Source organism: Nicotiana tomentosiformis, chromosome 12, assembly GCF_000390325.3.
Source record: "Nicotiana tomentosiformis chromosome 12, ASM39032v3, whole genome shotgun sequence".
Taxonomy (NCBI): Eukaryota; Viridiplantae; Streptophyta; class Magnoliopsida; order Solanales; family Solanaceae; genus Nicotiana; species Nicotiana tomentosiformis.
The window spans coordinates 102,919,496-102,941,221 of record NC_090823.1 but is presented as its reverse complement, the minus strand read 5'-3'; the positions used below and the strand labels follow the sequence as shown (position 1 = coordinate 102,941,221).

At 37.2% G+C, this 21,726-nt stretch overlaps 2 protein-coding genes across 4 annotated transcripts; both read right to left on the bottom strand.

The window, feature by feature from the left end:
- Window positions 1-343: 343 nt before the first annotated feature.
- LOC104098420 (tryptophan--tRNA ligase, chloroplastic/mitochondrial) lies at window positions 344-12,545 on the bottom strand. Of its 3 annotated transcripts, XM_033656699.2 has the most exons (16): window positions 12,372-12,545; window positions 12,131-12,280; window positions 10,859-10,946; window positions 9,086-9,127; window positions 7,516-7,605; window positions 7,312-7,434; window positions 5,946-6,017; window positions 5,597-5,709; window positions 5,441-5,462; window positions 5,278-5,343; window positions 5,095-5,151; window positions 3,474-3,520; window positions 3,173-3,254; window positions 1,928-2,017; window positions 709-841; window positions 344-638 (listed from the first exon to the last, which is right to left on the bottom strand). In XM_033656699.2, coding segments are annotated over exons 1-16 (1,245 nt in total). In that variant the 5' UTR covers window positions 12,440-12,545; the 3' UTR covers window positions 344-636. The 3 variants fall into 3 exon arrangements, with proteins under 3 accessions (XP_033512590.1, XP_009603436.1, XP_009603437.1); XM_009605141.4 differs by having other exon boundaries at window positions 344-841; window positions 12,372-12,544; XM_009605142.4 differs by having other exon boundaries at window positions 344-841; window positions 12,131-12,277; window positions 12,372-12,544.
- A 4,873-nt stretch (window positions 12,546-17,418) lies between these two features.
- Window positions 17,419-20,404, bottom strand: LOC138903147 (uncharacterized). Its single transcript, XM_070191068.1, has 3 exons — window positions 20,278-20,404; window positions 17,683-17,898; window positions 17,419-17,573 (listed from the first exon to the last, which is right to left on the bottom strand). Exons 1-3 carry the CDS (start codon window positions 20,402-20,404, stop codon window positions 17,419-17,421), a joined length of 498 nt encoding a protein of 165 aa, XP_070047169.1.
- Between the last annotated feature and the right edge of the window lie 1,322 nt (window positions 20,405-21,726).

Sequence of the window (21,726 nt, the reverse complement as noted above, 5' to 3'; positions counted from 1 at the left end):
TCATCTGCATGTTCCAAGTCCAAGAAAACAAAGGAAAGACTTTCTTACACCAACTTATTGCATTAGTTCTGCAAGCAGTTATTAACGGATTTCTATATGCCAAAAACAACAACAAACGCAGTTTAATCTCATACATGGGGTCTGGGAAGGGTAGTGTGTACGCAGCCTTACCCCTACCTTATAAAGGCAGAGAAGTAGTTTCCGATAGATTCTATATGCCAAAAACATTACGGAAAAACTATTTCTCCTGCATAGCTTCATATAGTAAGTGTGCAAAGCTAAAAGCAACTTGCAACATAAAATTTGCTTCCAAAACTCTTAAGTAAAATGAGTAGAAAAAGGGGGAGTATAAAAATTAGTTATACATTGTGAATAAACAAAAATGGCAAAATCAGCAGTACATCCTCCATTAAGATCTACAAAAATGCACTAATGTATAAAGAAAGAAATCAAATGTAACAACAAATTCACGAGATAAGGGGTAGCTCACTTGGTGAGTGAGCTCTCTGCCTACCAAGAGCAGTAATGGTTCAAACCCCATCAATAGTGTAGCATGCCCGCCTTAAAAATATCACATTTCTTTGCACCTCACAAATTGACAGGCAAATCCAGGAATCTAAGGGAAATATACATTGTTCGTAAGTTATTTTTAAAAGTTGCTATCTCATTGACCTCTGCGATTGGGTTCATGCAGCATTGGTTATGCTCATCTCCTCAAGAATCCCATTGCCTGGTAGACATTATTGACAGTAACATCGGCTACATCTGCTGCTTTTCTGGCTCCCTCTGCCAAGACTCCATCCAAGTAACTCGTGTCGGATACAATTTCCTCATAGCGTGCCTGAAAAGTACAAACCAAAAGGAATTATGCAGAAGTGTCTTTGAAGGAATAAAACATTGGAGAGATATCATCTTTGACTTCCGATTGTACGATAAGAATCAGAGACAGGAAGATGCCGTTCTCTGAGCTTGAACTTATTCCGTTTTAAACAGAAATTTAAACTGCAAGAAAACCGAACAAAAAGAACTTCACAGAAAATTAAAAGAAAAAGGCTAAGGAAGAAACTATAACCCTATATTTGAAAGAGAAGTGGATTGAAATAAAAAAGATGCTCGAGAGGAAAATGAAGAGTTAGAACACAATAGGGTTGGATTGTCACCAGTTGATACCGAGATGCAAAATACTAGCAAGGTATATTGTCAAAAAAAGGATAGCAGCAAATTCAAACATAAAAATAGATGCAAACATATGCATGACTCCAAAGCTTGGAATCTATGAAAATATGTCCACCAGAGGCCTTCCATTACATTTTCTAGATCATAGAAGCAAGTAAAAAATGAAGCAAAAGCTGAAGTCAAACAAGTTTTTAAAAGCCACCCGCAACTTGATCAGTTTTCCCATAAATGTTCCAGTTATTCACCTAATTCATGAGGCTGTGACAACTGAACTCTTCGTTTCCTTACCCACTGATAGGTGGATACTTATAAGTAGAATAACTTTCATTAAATAAAGTAATGGTTAACAATATGATAAAATTTATCTTCCAAGGATCATGAAGCACAGTCCAGATTTCTTTTTCCTTCCAGGAAATGGATACTTGAGACTAATCATAAGAATAACTATTTATTTTTTTAACATTCAACCATGGACAGCATACTGAAAGGAAAGCAAAATTAGAGCTTTATGCACACTTTCACCTACAGGACCAACAGCACAGAAAGAAGTCTCTAACTAGAGCAAGAGAGTGCAACAGATATGGACCAACCATCACATTAGCAAATAAATGACCAGTAGGCCTCCTAGTGTTCATTTTGGCTGTCTTGCTATAGAGAAAAGTCCTCAAGTTAGAATTTGGCAGATTGACAAAATTGAACTTTCACTCAAATATACAAGTAGCTCAGTAGGCATCACATGCGAAAGAAGAACCTGGATAGGGTGTAGATGATCAACTAAAGCATCTGTAAGCACGAGTTTGAACGTTCCCCAATTCATATCTCTGCATTCTTCTGCAACCTCCTGTGGCATCAAGGCATTGAGAATTAACTTCTCCAATATTGCTTGGACAATGGAACCAATTAAGCACCCCTCAAAATCAACCACTCAAAAGAAGAAGAAAAAAAAAAGAAATTTAGCTATTTTATATGACACACTTTGCCAGACCTTTAATGTGAAGTTTATTGAGTTGCATGTTATAGCACCAAGCATCATGTGTTCACGCAGGGTTCAAGGAAGGGCCGGCATATCAAGAGGGTGTGATGTAGGCAGCTCACATCGCAAAAATCAGTGGTTGATTCCATGGTTTGAACCCGTAAGCTATAGGTCACATAAAAACAACTTTACCATTGCTCCAAGGCTCCCCTTCATTAAACGGCAACCCGGTGCCAAATGACCAACTCTAGGCATGCGAGAGGGTGCTACAATGTCCTACATTGGTTAAGATAACCCGTTCCTGTCTCTTCATATGGTTTTGGGCAATTATCACTTTAAGTGCTAGTTTTAAGCTTGAGTTAGGCCCAATGTTAATGTTCTTAATATACATAAGCTATAGAATAGGAAGGAACACAAAAAATACATAATTACAAATGAACAAATTTTCCTAATGGATCTTAACTAATCCTTAGCAATAATGAATTTCCCCAATTGATGTGACAATATTCTTAGCATATTCTTAAAAGTTAAAAAGCCAGTTTAAAGAGAGCACCAACTTATGATGTTGATTTAAATTGTCAAATAAATTTAAGTTGTTAATAATGTTGAAAGTTTTTCAAACATAAAAATTGTGTCCTTAAATTAGGATATAACTGATAAAAAAGTGCAGCTGATACACTAAGCTCCCGCTATGCACGGAGTCCTGGGAGGGATATAACTTATACAAATTTTAAAATTCCAATATCCAATTAATTTAGTATACTAAAAAAATTGTATCGACTCTCTCAATTGTAAATGGCACCAAGGAATTGGCTTGATTTCCTAATTCTTTGGGTTGTAGTTAACAGCACAAGGAACTGTAATATGAGTGAGAAGAACCATAGAAAAATATATTGAGCAAAAGTAGTAACATTTACATGATAAAATCAATCTGCCACCCATAAAAGAATAGGCATACATAATACTGGTGAAACGAAAGGATAATGTACACAAATTAATAGCATTAGATATGAAGCCATTCACCTGCTTGGTCTTGCCTGTAACTAGCTGATAAATAGAAAGAAGATTGTTACATTCAGGTCTTTCCGGATTGTCAAACTCCATGCTGTATATTGGCAAATAAAACAACAGAAAAAATTATAACACACCACAAGAAAGTAAAGCCATTGAGACAAATATTTATGCCAAAGGACGTATGTCACATGCCTTGTCAAGGTCTAGCCTTTAGAGCAGCTTTTTCTTTTAAAAAGAAAATTAAAGTCTCGATGGAGAAAATAAAATAAAATTCTACAAGCCTCCGCACCAGAAGTGATTAGATGCTTACCCAGGAAACGAATCAGTCTTGCACCGTTTTATTTTATTTGCTATTACCTATGAAAAGAACAAAAAATCCCACATTAAGCATGAAACAGGTTTAATGTTCAATACATGATAATTACCCCAGCCAAGCTTTATTTCGATATCACAAGGTCATCACCACTAAAGATTTATTAAAAATGCATACAACTCCACACCTAGAACCCTACTCCAACAGAACACTTTTTCTTTTGATTAGATAAACTATCCTACTCCAGCAAAACACGTATTTTGACATGATACAAGTATTGAATAAGAATTTAAACTGTAATTGTTACAACAACAACAACAACAACCCAGTTTAATCCCATAAGTGGGGTCTGAGGAGGGTAGTGTGTACGTAGACCTTACCCCTACACTATAAAGGTAGAGAGGTTGTTTCCGATAGACCCTCGGCTCAAGGAACAGTAAAAAAAAAACCACAAGCAATAGCAGCAACAATGTAATAGGGTAATGGAAGCGAATGACACAACAAGTAATAAAAAACCAGGAATAAGAGGAATAAGAGAATACAAGAATTGTACTAGTACTACTGGCAAGTCTAGGAGAAACTCACAACTACCTGTCAACCTACCACCTTAATCCTCGAACCTCCACACCTTCCTATCGTGGGTCATCCGGTAAGGTGAAGCTTAAACTGTAATTGTTAATCTAAAAGAATTGACATGAGATTATTGGTTTTTTCTTAAAAAAAAGATCATTGTTTTAATTTTGATTTCTTAAGGTCAAACTAGAAGATATAGTGTGGTGAGATGAAAGAAAGTATTGTTTAACTTTTTACCGTGCATAAATGTGGTTAACTTTCCTTTTTAGGAAATACCGAAATAGATGTTAATTTGGGATAAAGCTGGACATTCAACTAAAGAGAAATAATCCCAATATGGTCACATGTGGATGTCAACTCTTAGTCCAATTGCTTCAACTGTTAATAAAGCCACTACCATCGCAGTGAGCATCTAGTACCTCTGCATGCCCAAGGCCGGACACCTGGAGCGCAGACAACATAATGTCTGCGCGTAATAATGGTTAAACCAAGAATAAGGATGACTTTGACTTTGATACCATGTTTAGAAAAATGAACCTTGAACGCAACGAAACTCCAACAGCTAGCTGTTTAGGTTGGGTTAGACCAAGGTCCATCTTTCTTGACACTAGACCCTGAAATGCACCATTGCTCTTGAGTCTTGACATTCTTTTACTAATTGTAACTTTTCAGTTATTTTTATCAAAAACCAATAAATGGACATGGTCTTGACATTCTTTTACTAATAGTAACTTTCAGATATTTTTATCAAAGACCAATAAATGGACATGGATATGTGGAGTAAGCCAAATATAAACAGAGAGGAAAAGAGAGTGAAAAAGTATTTATGATGAACTTAGACATGGAATTGCAGATTCCAAAGTCTAGAAAGTGTGTATAAGTCTTTTTCTCTTTCCTTCTTACAATAACACATTCAGAATATGATTAGCCAATTCAAGCTTTTTATCATTTTAAAATGCATAAACCCACGTTCCAAAAGTGATATACATAACAGATGCTTCTAAAAGCAAAAAATAGATGCCCAAAAAAAACTAATTTTACTTACATCTTTTGAATCTAGCAAATTGATTCTCGACTGATCAGATGGTGCTGACTTCGACATCTGTCCAACGAACTCCATTAGAAAAATATATTGGAAAGAAGCACTATTTTTAGAAGTGTCCGTGCAGAAGAAAAGAAGAAGAAAATGAAACAAATAAAAGCTGCTTGACCTTAAGAGATTTCAAACCTTGGAAAGACCATCAGTAAGGGACATGATTCGAGCCCCAGCGGGTGGAATAAGAGGTTCAGGAACCTACATTGACAAAAGCATACTGATAAGCATTCTTCACCTATACAAATAGCATGTACAGAAGTGAAGGGTATCAACCAGGCTTCAGTTGAGAATCCACCTTGAAGATTGAACCGCCTCTCCTGTTACAGAGAAAAAACAAAGTGATTTTCTTTTGACAAGTTGAAATATAATCAACTCGAAAAAGTCAAACAACAAGATGGCAAGTATCCAAATATATGTATTTAGAGCATAACATGACTGCCTTATGACTTACCCTCCCAGTTTCTTCCACTTCCTTCCTCCATATAAATAGTTAACACGCTCAGCCAGCTCTCGTGTCAACTCCAGGTGTTGCTTCTGATCCTCTCCAACAGGGACAAAATCAGACTGCCGAAGGATACTTTGATACATCAGATCCACAGACATTCACACACACTTTCAAGATTAGAGTTGGCGGAAAATTGTGCTGGGAACTGCAGTGGCATTTGAGCAATCTTCCCAAGGATACCCCAAGATATAATGGTAATCAAAATACTGAATGCAACAAGTCAAGCTTCTTGTTCATAAAAAATAAATTCGAGACATTTTAACTAGGGTTAGTGAAGTGTGGAGCTGGAACCCACCTGGTACAGAAGAATATCAGCAGCCATTAGCACAGGATAGGTTAGAAGGGCAACACCCACATTTTCATCCCCCTGCATAGGGAAATAAATATAAAAAACGCCTGGTAGAGACACTGAAAAAACAGTCCGGTATAAGAAAGAGCCAAAGGTTTAAGTGTGAAAGCAAAGAGTTATGATGTTACTGTAACAGATGGGGATAAACCAGCAACCAGTCTGGATTTTTATGTCATTCCGGAAAAAAGGTTTAGAAGAATTCACCTAAATAGCCGTCTATCCAACTGCTCGAAAAACATTGTATCCGGCCGAATATTTGTGCAAAAATCCAAAAGGTTTATTCCATTTTCTTGGTTCCGATTTCAAGCATTAATTATATGGACCAGATATTTCAGCAATTGTAAGAAGTCTTAATGTCAGAAATGAGAAAAGTAAGAATCCCAAAGCAGACATACATGTTTCTGCTGGAGATAGGGGGTCCAAAGGTATACCCATTAAAAGCATGCTAGTTAATAATATTTCAAAGCATGCTAGTTAATAATATTTCAAAGCATGCTTGTTAATAATATCTTCAAGCATTCATGCTCTAAGGGGTATTCATACTGGGTTATGGAACTTACAGAAAATTTGGCCTATCAATACAGTTGAGATCTTCACATCATATTATAGGCTCTTCTGTTGCTCGGCAAAGACATCTTAACATTTATTCCATATTCATAAGAGATGTTACAATCAAAATGATATTTGTTTAATGTTGTTTATAGAAACAGAAAAAATATCAAACCTGATCTTGACTACTAACTGCATAAAATAGAAGAAACTGGTCTATAAAATAGAAAGGAGATCGGGTAACTAAAATAAGTGTGTTAAAGAACAAGATTTTATGAGGCACTAAAGGTTGTAAGTTCAAGAGGCAAGCAGCAAACTCATGTTGAGCAACAGTGTAGTTCTTCGGACAAAGCAGGCATCATGCTCGCATGAATACATTTATGTGGAGCCTAATGACATCAATGGCACTTGTAAATATAGTCAAAGAAAGATCAACGAATTATCTTTTGCCAGTCATAGAAGTTCTGCCCAGTTTGTGTATTTAAACTTGATAGCAAATCTACCTACTATTATTATTTATCCAAAACATTCTCTGGTTGAGTTCATACTTCTGAATTATTGCACCTCTAAAGTGTAGTTCAATATCCACTTTTTCCACATGCAGCATCAAATCACAGTTTACAGATGATATGGTTGAAATAAAATTCCTCCAAAGATTTGGTGAATTAAATCTGTATAAACTGTTAAATCCTAAAAAGCAGAAATTAAGGTATTGAAAAAACGACAGGCAATGGAGAGAGGGCTGCATACAGCAACGACGCACCGCCTTCCGTGATTTCTCTTTAAATTGAATCATCCTGTTGAGCCAACCAATAGGTGTTGCAGAACTCAAAAGCCACATCAACTCTACATGAGCACGGACATGAGACTGCACAAAGACTGAAGCCTGGAAGCGAAGTCGCAATAATCACAATGCAAGGGATAGGCCACAATGTAATATATATGTTAGAGAAAATAAAGAGCAGACCTTAGAAGGATCCACACCACATGCTAAATAAATAGCTGCTGTATCCCTTGTTGACCTTAGCAATTGTTGTGCGTCAAATGGCAAAGTTATCTGGAAAAATCTGAAACAATATTACCTTCACCAGCTTTTATTTATTTCCTTATCCTCACACGCAGTGGTAGGGGGTACAGCCAGGAATTTTGGGGATAGATTTGCCATATGTGCATAAGCAAGTGAATGGGGTATCAGCATGGCATAATGTTCTCAGTTGGAGCACTAAAAACAAACGGGGCCATTTACTCTTATTTTCAACTAGTCACAAGTCCTACTCAATTGGAAGAAGAAAAATTTATTAGTCCTACCATAGTTTCACACCTATGGACCGGTGCATCTGCATGACCAAACGATCTCAAGCGAACTTGTCCCATTTTATCCTCAATATGTGCTACTTGCACCTTCTGCCGAATGCGTCCATTTTTAATCTTATCAAATCATTTGTGACAGCACATCCATCTTACCATCCACATTTCTTCAACCCTCATTTTGTGGATATGTTGGACTTAGCAGTCCAATATTCACTATATATAACATAGCCGGTCTTGTAGCTCTTCTATAGAACTTACCTTTTACTCTGGTAGGCATCATTTTATCACATAACACTACTGTAACACTTCTCCATTTCAACCATCCAATTTTAATCCTATGAGTAGCATCTTCATCTATTATTTCATTCTCTTGAAACAAGCCTAAATATCTAAATTGTTTGCATTTTGGCACCGCAATCCCATTTAGTCTCACCTCAACTTCGCTCTTCTCATGCTGACTAAACTTGCATTGCATGTACTCAGTTTTACTACTACTTATCCTAAAACCCTTACTCTCTAAGGTGTTTCTCCATAGCTCAAGCTTTTGGTTGACAACCTCGCTAATTTCATCAATTAGCACAATATTATAAGCAAAGCATACACCCATGGGACCTCATCTTGAATTGTGTTGGTTAGCTCATCCATAACTAGGGCAAATAAGTAGGGGCCCAATGCAGAACCCTGGTCTAAACCCACTGTTATGGGAAACTCCTTTGTATCTCCTACTATTGTTTTCATGCTAGTGAAAGCTCCTTCATATGTGTCCTTTACGATATTCATATATTTAATATGAATTCCTTTCTTCTCCATCACCCACCAAAGGACTTGCCGCTGTGGTATTCGATCATATGTTGTCTCTAGGAAAAGGGAGGTCCCTACTAGGATTTGAGTTAATAAAGCCTGAGAATCTGGATTGCCATTCAAAATCCTAGATGAACTGACTTCCAATTGTGAGTATCTGGACGATGATGAAAGATCTAGGAACTTTACTTTTAAAACTTCCTTGGCAGAAATAAGGTTAGCAAATTAAGCAGATAATCACAATGATATTCCAAAACTAAGAGAGTACAGAGTAACTGATTAAATTTATATAAAGGAGGGTGAGTCATACAACTATTACTTGATAATGCAAGTTCATATATATCTTCCACAATGTAAAATAGCACGAGAAAATTCCAAAGAAACAACATATGACTAGGGAATAGTCTGGCAAATTTGAACTATACCGCATGAAGGTCCACAATGAAGAAGAATGTCTCATGTGTATCCTGAAAAGAGCAACCTCATCAGTGAAAGAGTAAGTCAAATCTAAATTGAAATTTCTGTAAACGAAAATATAACAATATTTCTCATACAAATAGAAAAAAGATTAGTAGCAAATCTGTTTTCTTTTACATGTAAAAATGATCGTAAATCTCTTAACATGTCTTATATGTACAGCCGCTGTAATTTCCAATCAACTGAGCTAGCATTAAGGGATTCAAGAATTTCTTTAAAAATAGGCCATTCAATTGAGTATCTGAATAATCAGAAGGAAGAACCCAGACAAAATGAGGAACCCATAGCAGCAGTGTTGTGAAAAGGGCTCGCTTCAGCGCTTTAAGCGTGAAGCGAAGTGAGGCGGCCACTGTGTCGCTTCTGTAAGGTGAAGCGTAGCAGGTAGGTTGAAGCGTCCGCTTTTGCCAAAAAAGCGAGAAGCGAGAAGCGACGGAAGCGCTCGCTTTTGTCTTTTAAGTCACTGATAAATGAAAAAGCTCAGTCTTTTTTTACAAAATCAGCGGGCAGCAGAGCAAGCAGCGACTAGGGTTTCAATTTTCAAGCCCATGTATGTTTTCTTCTTCTTCTTCTTTTTCTCATTCTCTTCTTCTTCTTCTTCGGTGCTTAAAATAGCAGCGAAATGCTGCCAATTTTTTTTCCCATTCAGTTCTTCTTTTTCTCATTCCCTTCTTCTTCTTCTCATTCTCTTCTTCTTCTTCTTCTTCTTCTTCTTCGTCTTCTTCTTCTTCTTCTTCTTATTTTCGTTTCAGTCCTTAAAACTGCAGCGAAATGCTGCCATTTTTTTTTTCCTTCAGTTTTTCATCTTTTGTTCTTAGTCTCACTGCCAATTTTTTTAGTATTGACAGTTACATGTGTTGTATGCAGTTACATGTGTTGTATGCAGTTACATGTGTAACATGTGTTGTCTATGCAGTATTTATTTTAATATTTTTCTTAATTCCGCTTCACTTCAAAAAAGCGAGCGCTTCGTTCCTCGCTTCACGCTTTAAGTGAAAAGGGGCTTGTCGCTTTTCCTCGCTTCACGCTCTTCACAACACTGCATAACATCAACTGTCTTATCATCAAACTGTGTCAGCAATTGGAATTCACCATTCCATTCAAAAACCTGATTGAGGCATCGACATCCACACAAAATGCAGAGAAACCCAAAGAGATAGGCAGATATTTGATCTATAACGAGTTGATCAACGTGCTAGTGTGTCCGTTGGAAGCCCTACACATTGATTGTCACACCTTGATAGCCAATCCACAGTAACATATTGCGGAAAAGATGTTGAAGAATGATGACTAAGAAGTGTGGATTCAACAAGGTTAATTCAACAGATTTCCCAGGCTGATATTGGCTCCATTGTGAAACAGATCTCATGTGGAAATGATAACCAAACTAGTCTTAGAAATTCGAATGTCTTAGATTGATGTTATATAAATTTCCATTATGGTGTAAATGAATTTGACTACACTGAGACAAATCCGCAAACTTTGTGAACACAAAAAGTTCTTGATTAAAAGCTAAAGGTGGAAATCTCAAGCACCATTCAACAGGCTACATCATAGGAAGCACTTACACCTTCGCTTCAGATTGCAAAACAAAACATTAATAGGATATTAAGCAATTTTAAACATAAAGAGAAATTTAATTGCTTGGATTATGTTGTAGCTAAGTTAAAAATTCTTTGACACAGACTCTATTCCCACATAAACTATAAGAAAAAGAAGCCAACCTGCAAGCGTATCCAGTTCTTTATGGCACCAAGATAATTTCCCAAATGTATCAATCCTGTAGGCTGAACACCGGAGACTATTCTCTTCCTGTTTAAAGAAAAGAAGAACAAAAGTAAAACATTCCAATCATGAGAATCATATACTATCATAGTGATCTAAAGTTTCAAATATAACCAGCTAAGCCTGTAGTGTTACACATAAATGTGTTTACTTCAAAATCACTCACATGCCTCTTGGTACCATAAACCACAAGCAATATATTTCTCCATATCTTGGTGCATGCCCAACAACTACATAACTTCTTGATGAAGATGTTCATTCTTAGTACTTTTCATTTCCACGAGTTAAACTAGGTTTAAAATAGATTGAAAAAATAAACTTAACAGCCAAAAGCTTCTACTTTCCGAAGTACCGATATATGGAACCACATAATATGAGTATACAATGCAACAAGACCAAAAGTTAAGAATAAGACATGTAAATCATACAAAACAATGTAAAAGTGTAATTATTACTCATGTAAGAAACCAGCTATTAGCATTGTGGAGCAGCATAACCATTAAAATTCAAAACCAATCACTGATTTTTGTGGATTAATATTATCTCTGGTTAAAAAGGCCAAAGACTATCCAAAAATTACTGTGAATAGTAAATGGAGGGGGGAAATCGACTGTTGTAAATTTACTAGTATACTAACAATGACAGGCACAAGTCAACTCAAAATCACCAAAAAGTAACAAAATTAACCTTAAGCTCTCCGGACAAGTTCCTCAAGATGGATAAACAAGTTATGTTGTCCAGGAAAAATGATCAAAGCACTTGCATCCAAGGGTGTGGCCTAGCGGTGAGGTCTCAGGCTCAAATCTCAGCGGAGGAAAAAAAAATACTAGGTGATTTATTCCCACTACCGGCTTGATGGGCAGAGTTACCTGGTACATGTTATAGTGAGAGGTACAGGTGTACCATAGAATAGTCAAGGTGCATGCAAGCTTACATTACATGGACACCACAATCATAAAAATGATTAAAGCACGGCTAATTTGAAAATTCACACATTAACCAAGAGCTGTAAAAATGAATCAACTAGCCCATTAATTAACAAGCTGTCAAATTGAAATCATCAAACAATGCAGAGAAATTTTCTTTTTTTTTTTCTTGTTCAGTAAATATTTCATCTTTCTGAGTTGCATTACACGAAGCAGCGAGTAAATCACAATCGAGTAGACATTGATAAAAAGAGTTATAGTAGCAAAAATTGCGAGCTGCATTACTTTACAGGGCTTGAAGAAGACTCAGAATTAACAGGTTCAGAGACAGCTACACTGCAAAGGCACCGAAAATCTCGACCGGCTTGTAAATTATGTTGACGAATTAGCTGTGGTCTTCTCAAGTATTTACCTAAACTTAATCCGCGTGACCTGCTAAGTATTGATAAAAACAGAGCTAAAATTGAAGATAGTGAATGGAGAAAAGGAAAATTAACAGCTAAACAGAGGAGAGAGAGATGAATACGTGGAAGAGGCGAAGCGAGGAGCAGAATAAGTGACCATACTGAAATGAGAGAGTAGAGAACGGCCCATTGCTGCTGCTTTTTTTTGAGGTCTGCAAGTTGGAACGCAGTTTGGATGAGATGGTGATTATGGGGAAACGGGAAAAGGGATATACAAGTCGCATTTTGTGAGTTGCGAGGTCTAGTGTGATTTACACCTTAAAGTTGCACTGATTTCTATGAACTTAGGAGTGTTTCTAATTTAACCGACTCAATAGAACGAGTATATTAATTAGGAGTGTTAAAATCGAACTTGAAAATCGAACCAAATATAAAAGTCAAATTAAATCGATTAAAAATTCGGATTAGGTTTACTTTGATTTAGTTTGGTATTGAATAAAAAAATTCGAATCAATCCGACATATAAATATATAATTTTTATATATACGTTTAAAATTTTATATAGAATTATTTTTAGAAAATATCTAAAAATATTTGGGATTCTCTAATGAGATGTAATATTTAATAGAACTATAAAGTGCATTCATATTTATTTAACACCTCGACTCAATAGAATAAGTATTAATTAGGGGTGTTAAAACCGAACCTGAAAACCGTACCAAACAGAAAAGTCAAATCAAATCGATTAAAAAACCTCATTAGGTTTGGTTTGATATAGTTTGGTATTGAGTAAAAAAATTCGAACCAATCCGATATATAAATATATAATTTTTATATATATGTTTAAAATTTTATATATAATTATTTTTTAGAAAATGTCTAGAAATATTTGGGATTCTCTAATGAGATGTAATATTTAATAGAATTATAAAGTGCATTCATATTTATTTTCGTTAAATAATGAGTTGTATCATCACTTTCTTATCAAGTGCTATTGAAATGCGTCAATCTTCTTGTTTTTTCATATTCATATGTCAAAATCTGTTAAATTCTTATACCTTTTTCGAATTTGAAATGGTAGTTCGATAATTTTTAAAATTAAATAGAACATATCATTATTTTTGTTTCATATTGATTTTATTCTTAATTATTAAATTCGGTTAACTTCGAAAGCATACATCAACGAAAAATTATTGTTAGATGACTAAGAAAATAATATCATGTGTTACTAAAAAAATCTCCAATAAAAATATTTTAATAGATCATATGTTTGTTAGTTTTTTCAATTTCTACTAAACATATATTCACTTATCAAAACGTTATCTATAACTTTAACGAAGTAAGATTGAAATAATATTCATGTAACAAAAAAATCTGAAAAACCTGAAAAAGCCGACAAAGCCGAACCAATCCAAACCGATATAGTTGGTTTGGCTTGGTTTTGATAAAAACTTAACCAACCCGGTCCATGTACACCCCTAGTATTAATAAACACCTCTAACCATTGAACAGGCTTATGTGGCAATAATATATGTGACATGGCAATAGTGTGTGCATATCACGCAAATCAGACGTGTGAAAGCAATTTGCTTGAGTAATTAAAAAAGAAAACAAAAGACAAAAAGTAAAAAAGAATTCAAAAATTCACAAGTACCCACCCAACACCCCATCTCCCCATCCCATTCCTCTTTCTTTTCTTATTTTCCCCCGACATCACGTGCCCTTTTGTTTCTGTTTTATTTTCTTTTCATTTTCATCTCCATTAGAGGCTTTGGAACTCTTCACTATACAACAATGGTGCACCTATTCTCTATAAAAAAATACTTCAAATAAACCAATAATATGGCTTCCCAAACATCACAATATCTCCTAGACCTACTAACCGATGTCTCATTCCCCATTAAAACTGCTGAAAATATGTACAAAAACACATCATCCTTAGGAATCAAAATAGACATCCATTTTTCTTCATTAAAGGCTTTATGGAAGAAAAAAAAATCGTATACGGGTAAAATCGGGGATAATGCACACCCCGATTTTCCGATGAAAAAAACGGAAGAAGGGCACGAACACACGAGGTTGAAATCGAGGTTGGGAACCTTTCGTACCGAGACCCATGAAAGGTGAACAATGTGCTCATCGTCGGGCATGATAAAGCAACGCTCCCCGGACCCGAAACGAGATCTAAGATCTCGGGAAATATGGCAATGGTTATGTATGACTAACCGGATATCACGACGCATATCTTGTCCGATGTGTGTTACGGATAAGTAATTAACAAGAAAGAATTTTTTTACCTTTTTAGACTTGTACTAGGGATAAAACTCTTCTACTATATAAAGGGGAAGTTTTATTTCATAACACATATTTTAACACGCAAACCAAGACAATACAAATTTATTTTTTTGCTTTTTAGCTATTGAAAAGTTCTTACTTTATTGTTTGTTCTTCATTCACAATTGGCTTCGAACCAAGGGTCTAATCAAGGGCTAAACTACTGTTCAACCTAAGTTTGAGTTGGACCGTAACATTACAATTGGTTTGATTATACATTTTGTCTTTAACTCATTTATCTAATATTCTTGATTATTTGTGTTGAATCAATCCATATATCATCTCTGCCTCAGTGGGCGAAATCATCAACGTATACCAACTGATCAGGTGGTGGTGCGTATATAACATTGTAACCTTTCCCCATACCCCATATACATATAATATATACTTATACAATATCATCTGGTCATGGGTCAATGTACATGTATAAATATGCCTTCGGATAAACTTTCTCGGAATGTCATAAGATCAATATGCCTTCGGATAAACTTTATCAACTACATATTTTTCTCAGACCCATGAACAGAAGATATAATGATAAGACACATGGGGAATCAAGAACATAGGCACCCCTAGTGCTTCTATGAATATAGGCATTTATAAAAGTTGTGTGTTTGCTCGTTTCATTTGTATCGTAGGGATTATGCCAAAAGGAAAGAGGGAATAGCCTTAACACACCTGAGCCGATTCTCTTGATAGTTCTCTAACACACATCAATCGCGACAAAATACGTAACGGTGGTGTCGAAGTAGGAAAAAATCTGTATAATTTCCTTGAGAAGGTTATACCGTGCTCCCTTAGATTTTCAAGTCACGCTGCTTATAGCATTTTTGTGGGTCGTATGAATTTTTTTATGGCTTTCCATCCGTTACTTTGCAAAATATAAACATCTCAGTTAATGATGTAGGAAGGTTTCTTTATCACAGTGGGTTGTGGGGGGGGGGCACTTACATGTTGATTACTTTGCCAAAGAATCTCCTAAATATGCCAATTAGCTCCATATACCAAAGAGTCACTATTAGGCTTGATCAATACTCCCACTTGTTGCCACATGGATATGGTATCTCCACTAATTTCTTACGCACAAATTCCTAATTAGCTTGTTAATCTCCCACTAAAATCATTAATTAACCCATTACTCACATAATTAAGTATTAACTTAATTTACTTAAAAATACTAATCACTTTCAATATACTATATACACCTTACTATCATGGCCATGCGGTATATTGTATGGCACTTGTCCATAAATAAGGGGTATTATAGCTTGGACCATATTTTATCCCAAATTATCAAACTTCAACGAAACTCATTTTCTTAGTTTTTTTTTTATCCTCTTACTTTCACGGAACTTACTTATCACTTGTTATAAATAACATAAATACCTATATCCTCAAAAATAATCTCATTCCAGAGCTTACATTGATTAACTTACGACGAAACTTTAACGTACGAAAATGCAAAATGTAACATCCTTCTCCCCTTAGAAACATTCGTCCTCGAATGTTTAACTCCCCGAGATCTATATAAATTTTGGCAGAGTCTCCTTTATAACAGTACTACTACCAACCCTCCTCATAGCAAACTCAATAACACAATACCACATAAGGCCACAATCATCAATAATGAGAATGGCTTCACACAACCAAAGACGGTAACTAACATAAAAATCCATACACGCACCTAAAGGTTGTGATGTCTCGGTCTGATCCCCCTCTGGAAGCGAAAATAAGTAAGGATACCTAGACTCCATATCTTTTTAAGCTTCTCAATTCATCTCTTCCACATTATTGTTTCTCCAAAGTACTTTAACCGAAGCTACATCCTTAGTTCTCAATCTTCGAACATGTCTATCTAGTATAGCAATGAGAGCTTCCTCATATGATAGTTGCTCTGAACATCGTCAACTGACACGACTATGGAAGGATCTCTGATACACTTATAGAGCATAGACACATGAAAGACTGGATGTACAAACTCTAAGTCAGAAGGCAAGTCTAACTCATATACTACTGGCTTACCTTACGTATGATCTTATATGGTCCAATGTACCAAGGGCTAAGTTTTCCTTTCTTACCGAACCTCATAACGCCTTTCATCGGTGATACCTTTAGGAATACCTAGTCGTCAACCTAAAACTCAAAGTTTCATTGTCGATTATCCGCATAAGACTTCTGACGGCTTTGAGATGCTAATATCCTTTCCTGTATAAGCCTAATCTTCTCGATTGCCTGTTGTATCAACTCTGGTCCTACTAACTTAGTTTCCCCAACATCGAACTATCCGATATGTGACGTACACTTCCATCCGTAAAAAGCTTCGTATGGAGCCATCTGAATACTAGAATGATAGTTATTATTATATGCGAACTCAACAAGCAGAAAATGATCATCCCGACTATCCTTGAAGTCTATCACACAAGCCCGTAACATATCCTTAAGTGTCTGAATAGTACGCTCAGCCTGTCTGTCTGTCTAGGGATAAAATATTGTACTAAGATTTACCTGAGTCCCCAATCCTTTTTGGAAGAACCTCTAGAAATTAGCTGTAAACTGAGAACCTCTATCCGAGATAATAGATATAGGGACACCATGAAGTCGTACTACCTCCTTAATGTAAAGCCTTGCATAATCCTCTACGGAATATGTAGTCCTAACAGGCAGAAAATGGGTTGATTTTATAAGTCTATCAACAATCACCCATATAGAATTGAACTTACGATGGGTACGAGGTAAGCCTATGATGAAATCCATATTATTTACTTCCTACTTCCAAGTCGGAATCTTTATATCCTGCAATAATCCATAGGGTTTTTGATGCTCAATCTTAACCTGCTAACAGTTAGGGCATTGAGCAACAAACTTTGCTATATCCTTTTTCATTCCGTCCCACCAATATATTTCCCTAATATCATGATACATCTTTGTTACTCCTGGATGGACAGAATAACGAGAATAGTGAGTCTCTCCCATAACCTGTCGGTGCAACCCTGCAATATTAGGACACATAATCGTTCTCGATATCTTAGGACCCCATCTCCTGTAATCTCAAATGGTGTCTTCTCCTTCTGAGGGGTTGTATCCCTGTAATGAGCTAACATGGGGTCCTTGTACTGCATTCCTTCACTTCGGTTACTAAAGAGGATATTGTCGTGTCCTGAATAGTAACTCCGGTATCACTTGGGTCCAGTAATCGAACTCCAAGAATAGCTAGCTGATGAATCTCATGGGTTATCCTACTCTTATCTGGCTGTAAATATGACAGGCTACCCATAGATCTACGGCTAAGGGCATCGGCTACTATATTCGCCTTCCCTGGATGGTATAAAATATCAGCGTCATAGTCTTTCAGTAGCTCTAACCATCTCCTCTAACAAAAATTTAATTTCTTTTGCTTGAAGATATACTGAAGGCTCTTATGATCCGTATAGATATCAATATGAATATCATATAAATAGTGCCTCCACATCTTTAGTGCATGAATCACCGTAGCTAACTCTAAATCGTGGGTTGGGTAATTCTTTTTGTACTTTCTTAGTTGTCTAAAAGCATAAGTGACAACCTTACCATGCTGCATCAATACATAACCCAATCCAACGCCCGAAGTGTCACAATAAATAGCACAGCTATCAGTTTCCTCTGAGAGTGTTAAAACTTGTGCTGAAGTTAATCTATCCTTCAATGTCTGGAAACTCCGCTCGCAAGCATCATTCCACTGAAACTTAGCTCCCTTCTAAGCCAACTTTGTCAATGGTGTCGAAATAGAAGAAAATCACTTTACAAATATCCTGTAATAACTTGCCAAACCGAGGAAGCTACGAACCTCCGTCGGTGTCGTGGGTGTAGGCCAAGTCTTCACTGCCTCAATCTTTTGTGTATCAACCCGGATACCCTCACCTGAAATAAAATGCCCAAGGAAAGCTACAGAATTCAACCAGAATTCACATTTAGAGAATTTTGCATACAACTTCCCTTTTTTGTAGAACTCTGAGCACAGTACGCAAATGATCTGCATGCTCAGTCTCTGAACGGGAATAAACCAATATATCATCGATAAATATAATCACGAACAGATCTAGAAAGGGTCTGAACACATGGTTCATCAAGTCCATGAATATTGCTGGGGCATTGGTCAAACTGAATGACATAACACGAAACTCAAAGTGCCAGCATTTGGTCCTGAATGCTGTCTTCAGAATATCTTTCTCCTTAACCCTTACCTAATAGTACCCAGACCTCAAGTCTATCTTCGAGAAACACTTGGCACCCTGCAAATGATCAAATAAATCATCAATCCTCAAGAGCGGGTACTTATTCTTGATTGTCACCTTATTCAACTATTTGTAATCAATACACATCCGTAAGGAATAATCTTTCTTCCTCACAAATAACATAGGTGTTCCCCACGGTGATGTATTAGGTTTGATAAAGCCTTTTTCAAGCAAGTCCCTTAGTTTTTCTTTCAACTCTCTCAGCTCTGCAGGTACCATTCTATAAGGAGGAATAAATATTGGCTGAGTATCTGGTAATATGTCAATAGCAAACTCAATCTCTCGCTCTGGCGGAAGACCCGTAAGCTCATCGGGAAACTCATTAACCACAGGGATAGACTGAACGGTTGGTGATTCTACTTTCACATCCTGTACCAAAACTAAGTGATAAAAATATAGCCTTTTTGATCATCTTCCTTGCCTTGAGATAGGAAATAAACCTACCTCTCGGTGATGTCGTACCTTTTCACTCCAAAACAGGCTCCACAGGGAACTGGAATCGAACCATCTTTGATCTACATTCAACGTTATCATAACAAGAAACCAACCAATCCACACCCATTATAACAACAAATTCTACCATATCTAACTCAATTAGGTCTGCTACTGTAGAATGACTATGAACTACTACTATACAATCTCTATATACCCGCCTAGCTATCACTGGATCCCCAACAAGTTTGGACACCTCAAAAGGTTTAATCAACTCAGGTTCTATCCCAAACTTACTAGCAACCAATAGAGTGACATACGATAAGGTGGAACCTGGATAAATCAATGCATATACATCATATAAGGAGACTGATAATATACCTGTAACAACATCAGGTGACGACTCTTAATCCTATCGACCTGCTAATGCATAAATGCGGTTCTGAGGACCGCTCGAGCTAGATGCTCCACCTCTAGCTCTACCATGGCCGATTGGTGCTTGTGAACCTTGCCTAGAGGGGCGTATTGATGATGATGAACTAGCTACAGATCCTACTGCTGAACTATACTTGCACCACCTCTCATCGGACAATCTCTCATAACGTGGCCTAGATAACCACAAGTATAACAAACACCCAACTACATAAGGCACTGTCTGGCATGCTGCTTACCACACTGAGCACATCGTGGCAAGGGCGGCCTCATATGACTTGACTCACCCCTATACCCCTAGGCCCTAAATATGTGGTACGATCAAATCTCTTACTAACAAACTGAAGGGTGCGCTAGCCGATTGCTGAGCTAAATACCTCAGGTATTATTGTCCCTGACCACCTCAAAACTCACCAGAAGGACCCGAAGATATCGCTCTCTTACTTTGGTCCTTATCATGCACGATCGGCCCTCTACTTCGGCTTATTCTCCTCTACACCCTGAGCGTATTACTGAATACGAGAAATATCCATGCCCGGCTGAAGTGAGACCGACATACAGTCATTAAGCAGGTGTGGATCCAATCCCATCACGAACTGGTGAACCTGATCCTCCATCATAGCTACAATAGTGAGAGCATACCTAGCCAAAGAATCAAACTGAAGGTTGTACTCTCGAACACTCATATTACCATGTCGAAGGGTCAAGAACCTATCAACTCTGGCCCGTCTAAGCTCTGGTGGCAAATAATGACGAAGAAAATCCTATGTAAACTCCTGCCATACCGTTGGAGGGGCATCCTCACCTCTGGACAACTCTTAAGACTCGTACCAATTAAATGTAACATCCTAAAATCTATAGGAAGCTAGCTCAGTTAACTCAGTCGCAGTGGCCTTCATTACCCTCAAAGTCCTCTGCATCCTATCGATAAATACCCGAGGGTCCTCATTTGGATCTGCTCCAGTAAATACCGGAGGGTCCAAATTAATGAAATCATGAACCCTCGCACTGATGGCCCTATATGCATGACCAATACCTACCTCCTGACGCCGAGCCTGTGTGGGTACTAATCAAGTCAATATATGAATAACATCTCTCATCTCTTGACCCGATGCATCTGGCTGAGGAGCTATACAAGGACAGGCGCTGGAGCTGGTGCCCCTCAGAGTTCCTCTGGAGAGGGCGGGGTATGTGAAGTTTGAGATGGAATCTCACTATGAGACTCTCCCCGAGCCCTGGTAACTCGTGGCGCTTGACTAGTAGTCTCATCAGCCACGGACTTACCCTTCTGGATGGTCATAGCCTGTAAGCATTGCTGAAAGCATAACACATCGTTAGGAAAATGAATTCTTATATCGCACGATCTAAGATAAGAAGTAAGGATGACATACTATATGTCCTATAGCCTCCTGTTTATAAATGTGGTGCACAACACACTCATAAACAAGACTCTACTAGACACGGTATGTAGACAACCCTAGGACAGATCGGTTCTGATACCACTTTTATCACGACCCAAACCGATGGGCCATGAAGAGTGCCCGAGTCCTACCTGTCGAACACCCTTAAGCATGTGTCTAAGATATAAACATAAATTAAGGGTCGGTCATGTATAACGTCTATCAATAAATTGCTGAATTACGTGAATAACATACATGAGGAAAACATGCCCAAAAGACATATATACATATACATGCGGAATATGGTAGGGCGAGCCGACAAGGCTGCTATAGACAACTATATATCCAAAACTAGAAGCCGACAAGGCTACACACTATCCAACTATACATGACTGTCTACAAACCTCTAATAGAGTGTACAACTGTATAAAGGATGGGACTGGGGGACGTCGTACCCATATCTATATACAAAAATAACGTACCAAAATTAATAGCAGCTCCGGATCAAGTGGAGCACACCAACTCTTGCTGAGCTAGAATCCTAAAAGGGGGACCGTCAGCATGTCTATATGTACCTGCGGGCATGAAATGCAGGCCCCAGGAAATAG

Coding starts and splice junctions, on each gene's coding strand:
- LOC138903147 (XM_070191068.1), bottom strand. CDS start 20,404: ATGAGTGTTCGAGAGTACAACCTTCAGTTTGATTCTTTGGCTAGGTAT. Junction 17,899..20,277: donor TCCACACCTGCTTAATGACT/GTATGTCGGTCT, acceptor TATACCATCCAG/GGAAGGCGAATATAGTAGCC. Junction 17,574..17,682: donor ATGCAGTACAAGGACCCCAT/GTTAGCTCATTA, acceptor CTAATATTGCAG/GGTTGCACCGACAGGTTATG.
- LOC104098420 (XM_033656699.2), bottom strand. CDS start 12,439: ATGGGCCGTTCTCTACTCTCTCATTTCAGTATGGTCACTTATTCTGCT. Junction 6,018..7,311: donor AAGAGAAATCACGGAAGGCG/GTGCGTCGTTGC, acceptor TTCCCTATGCAG/GGGGATGAAAATGTGGGTGT. Junction 842..1,927: donor ATCATCTACACCCTATCCAG/GTTCTTCTTTCG, acceptor TGTACTTTTCAG/GCACGCTATGAGGAAATTGT.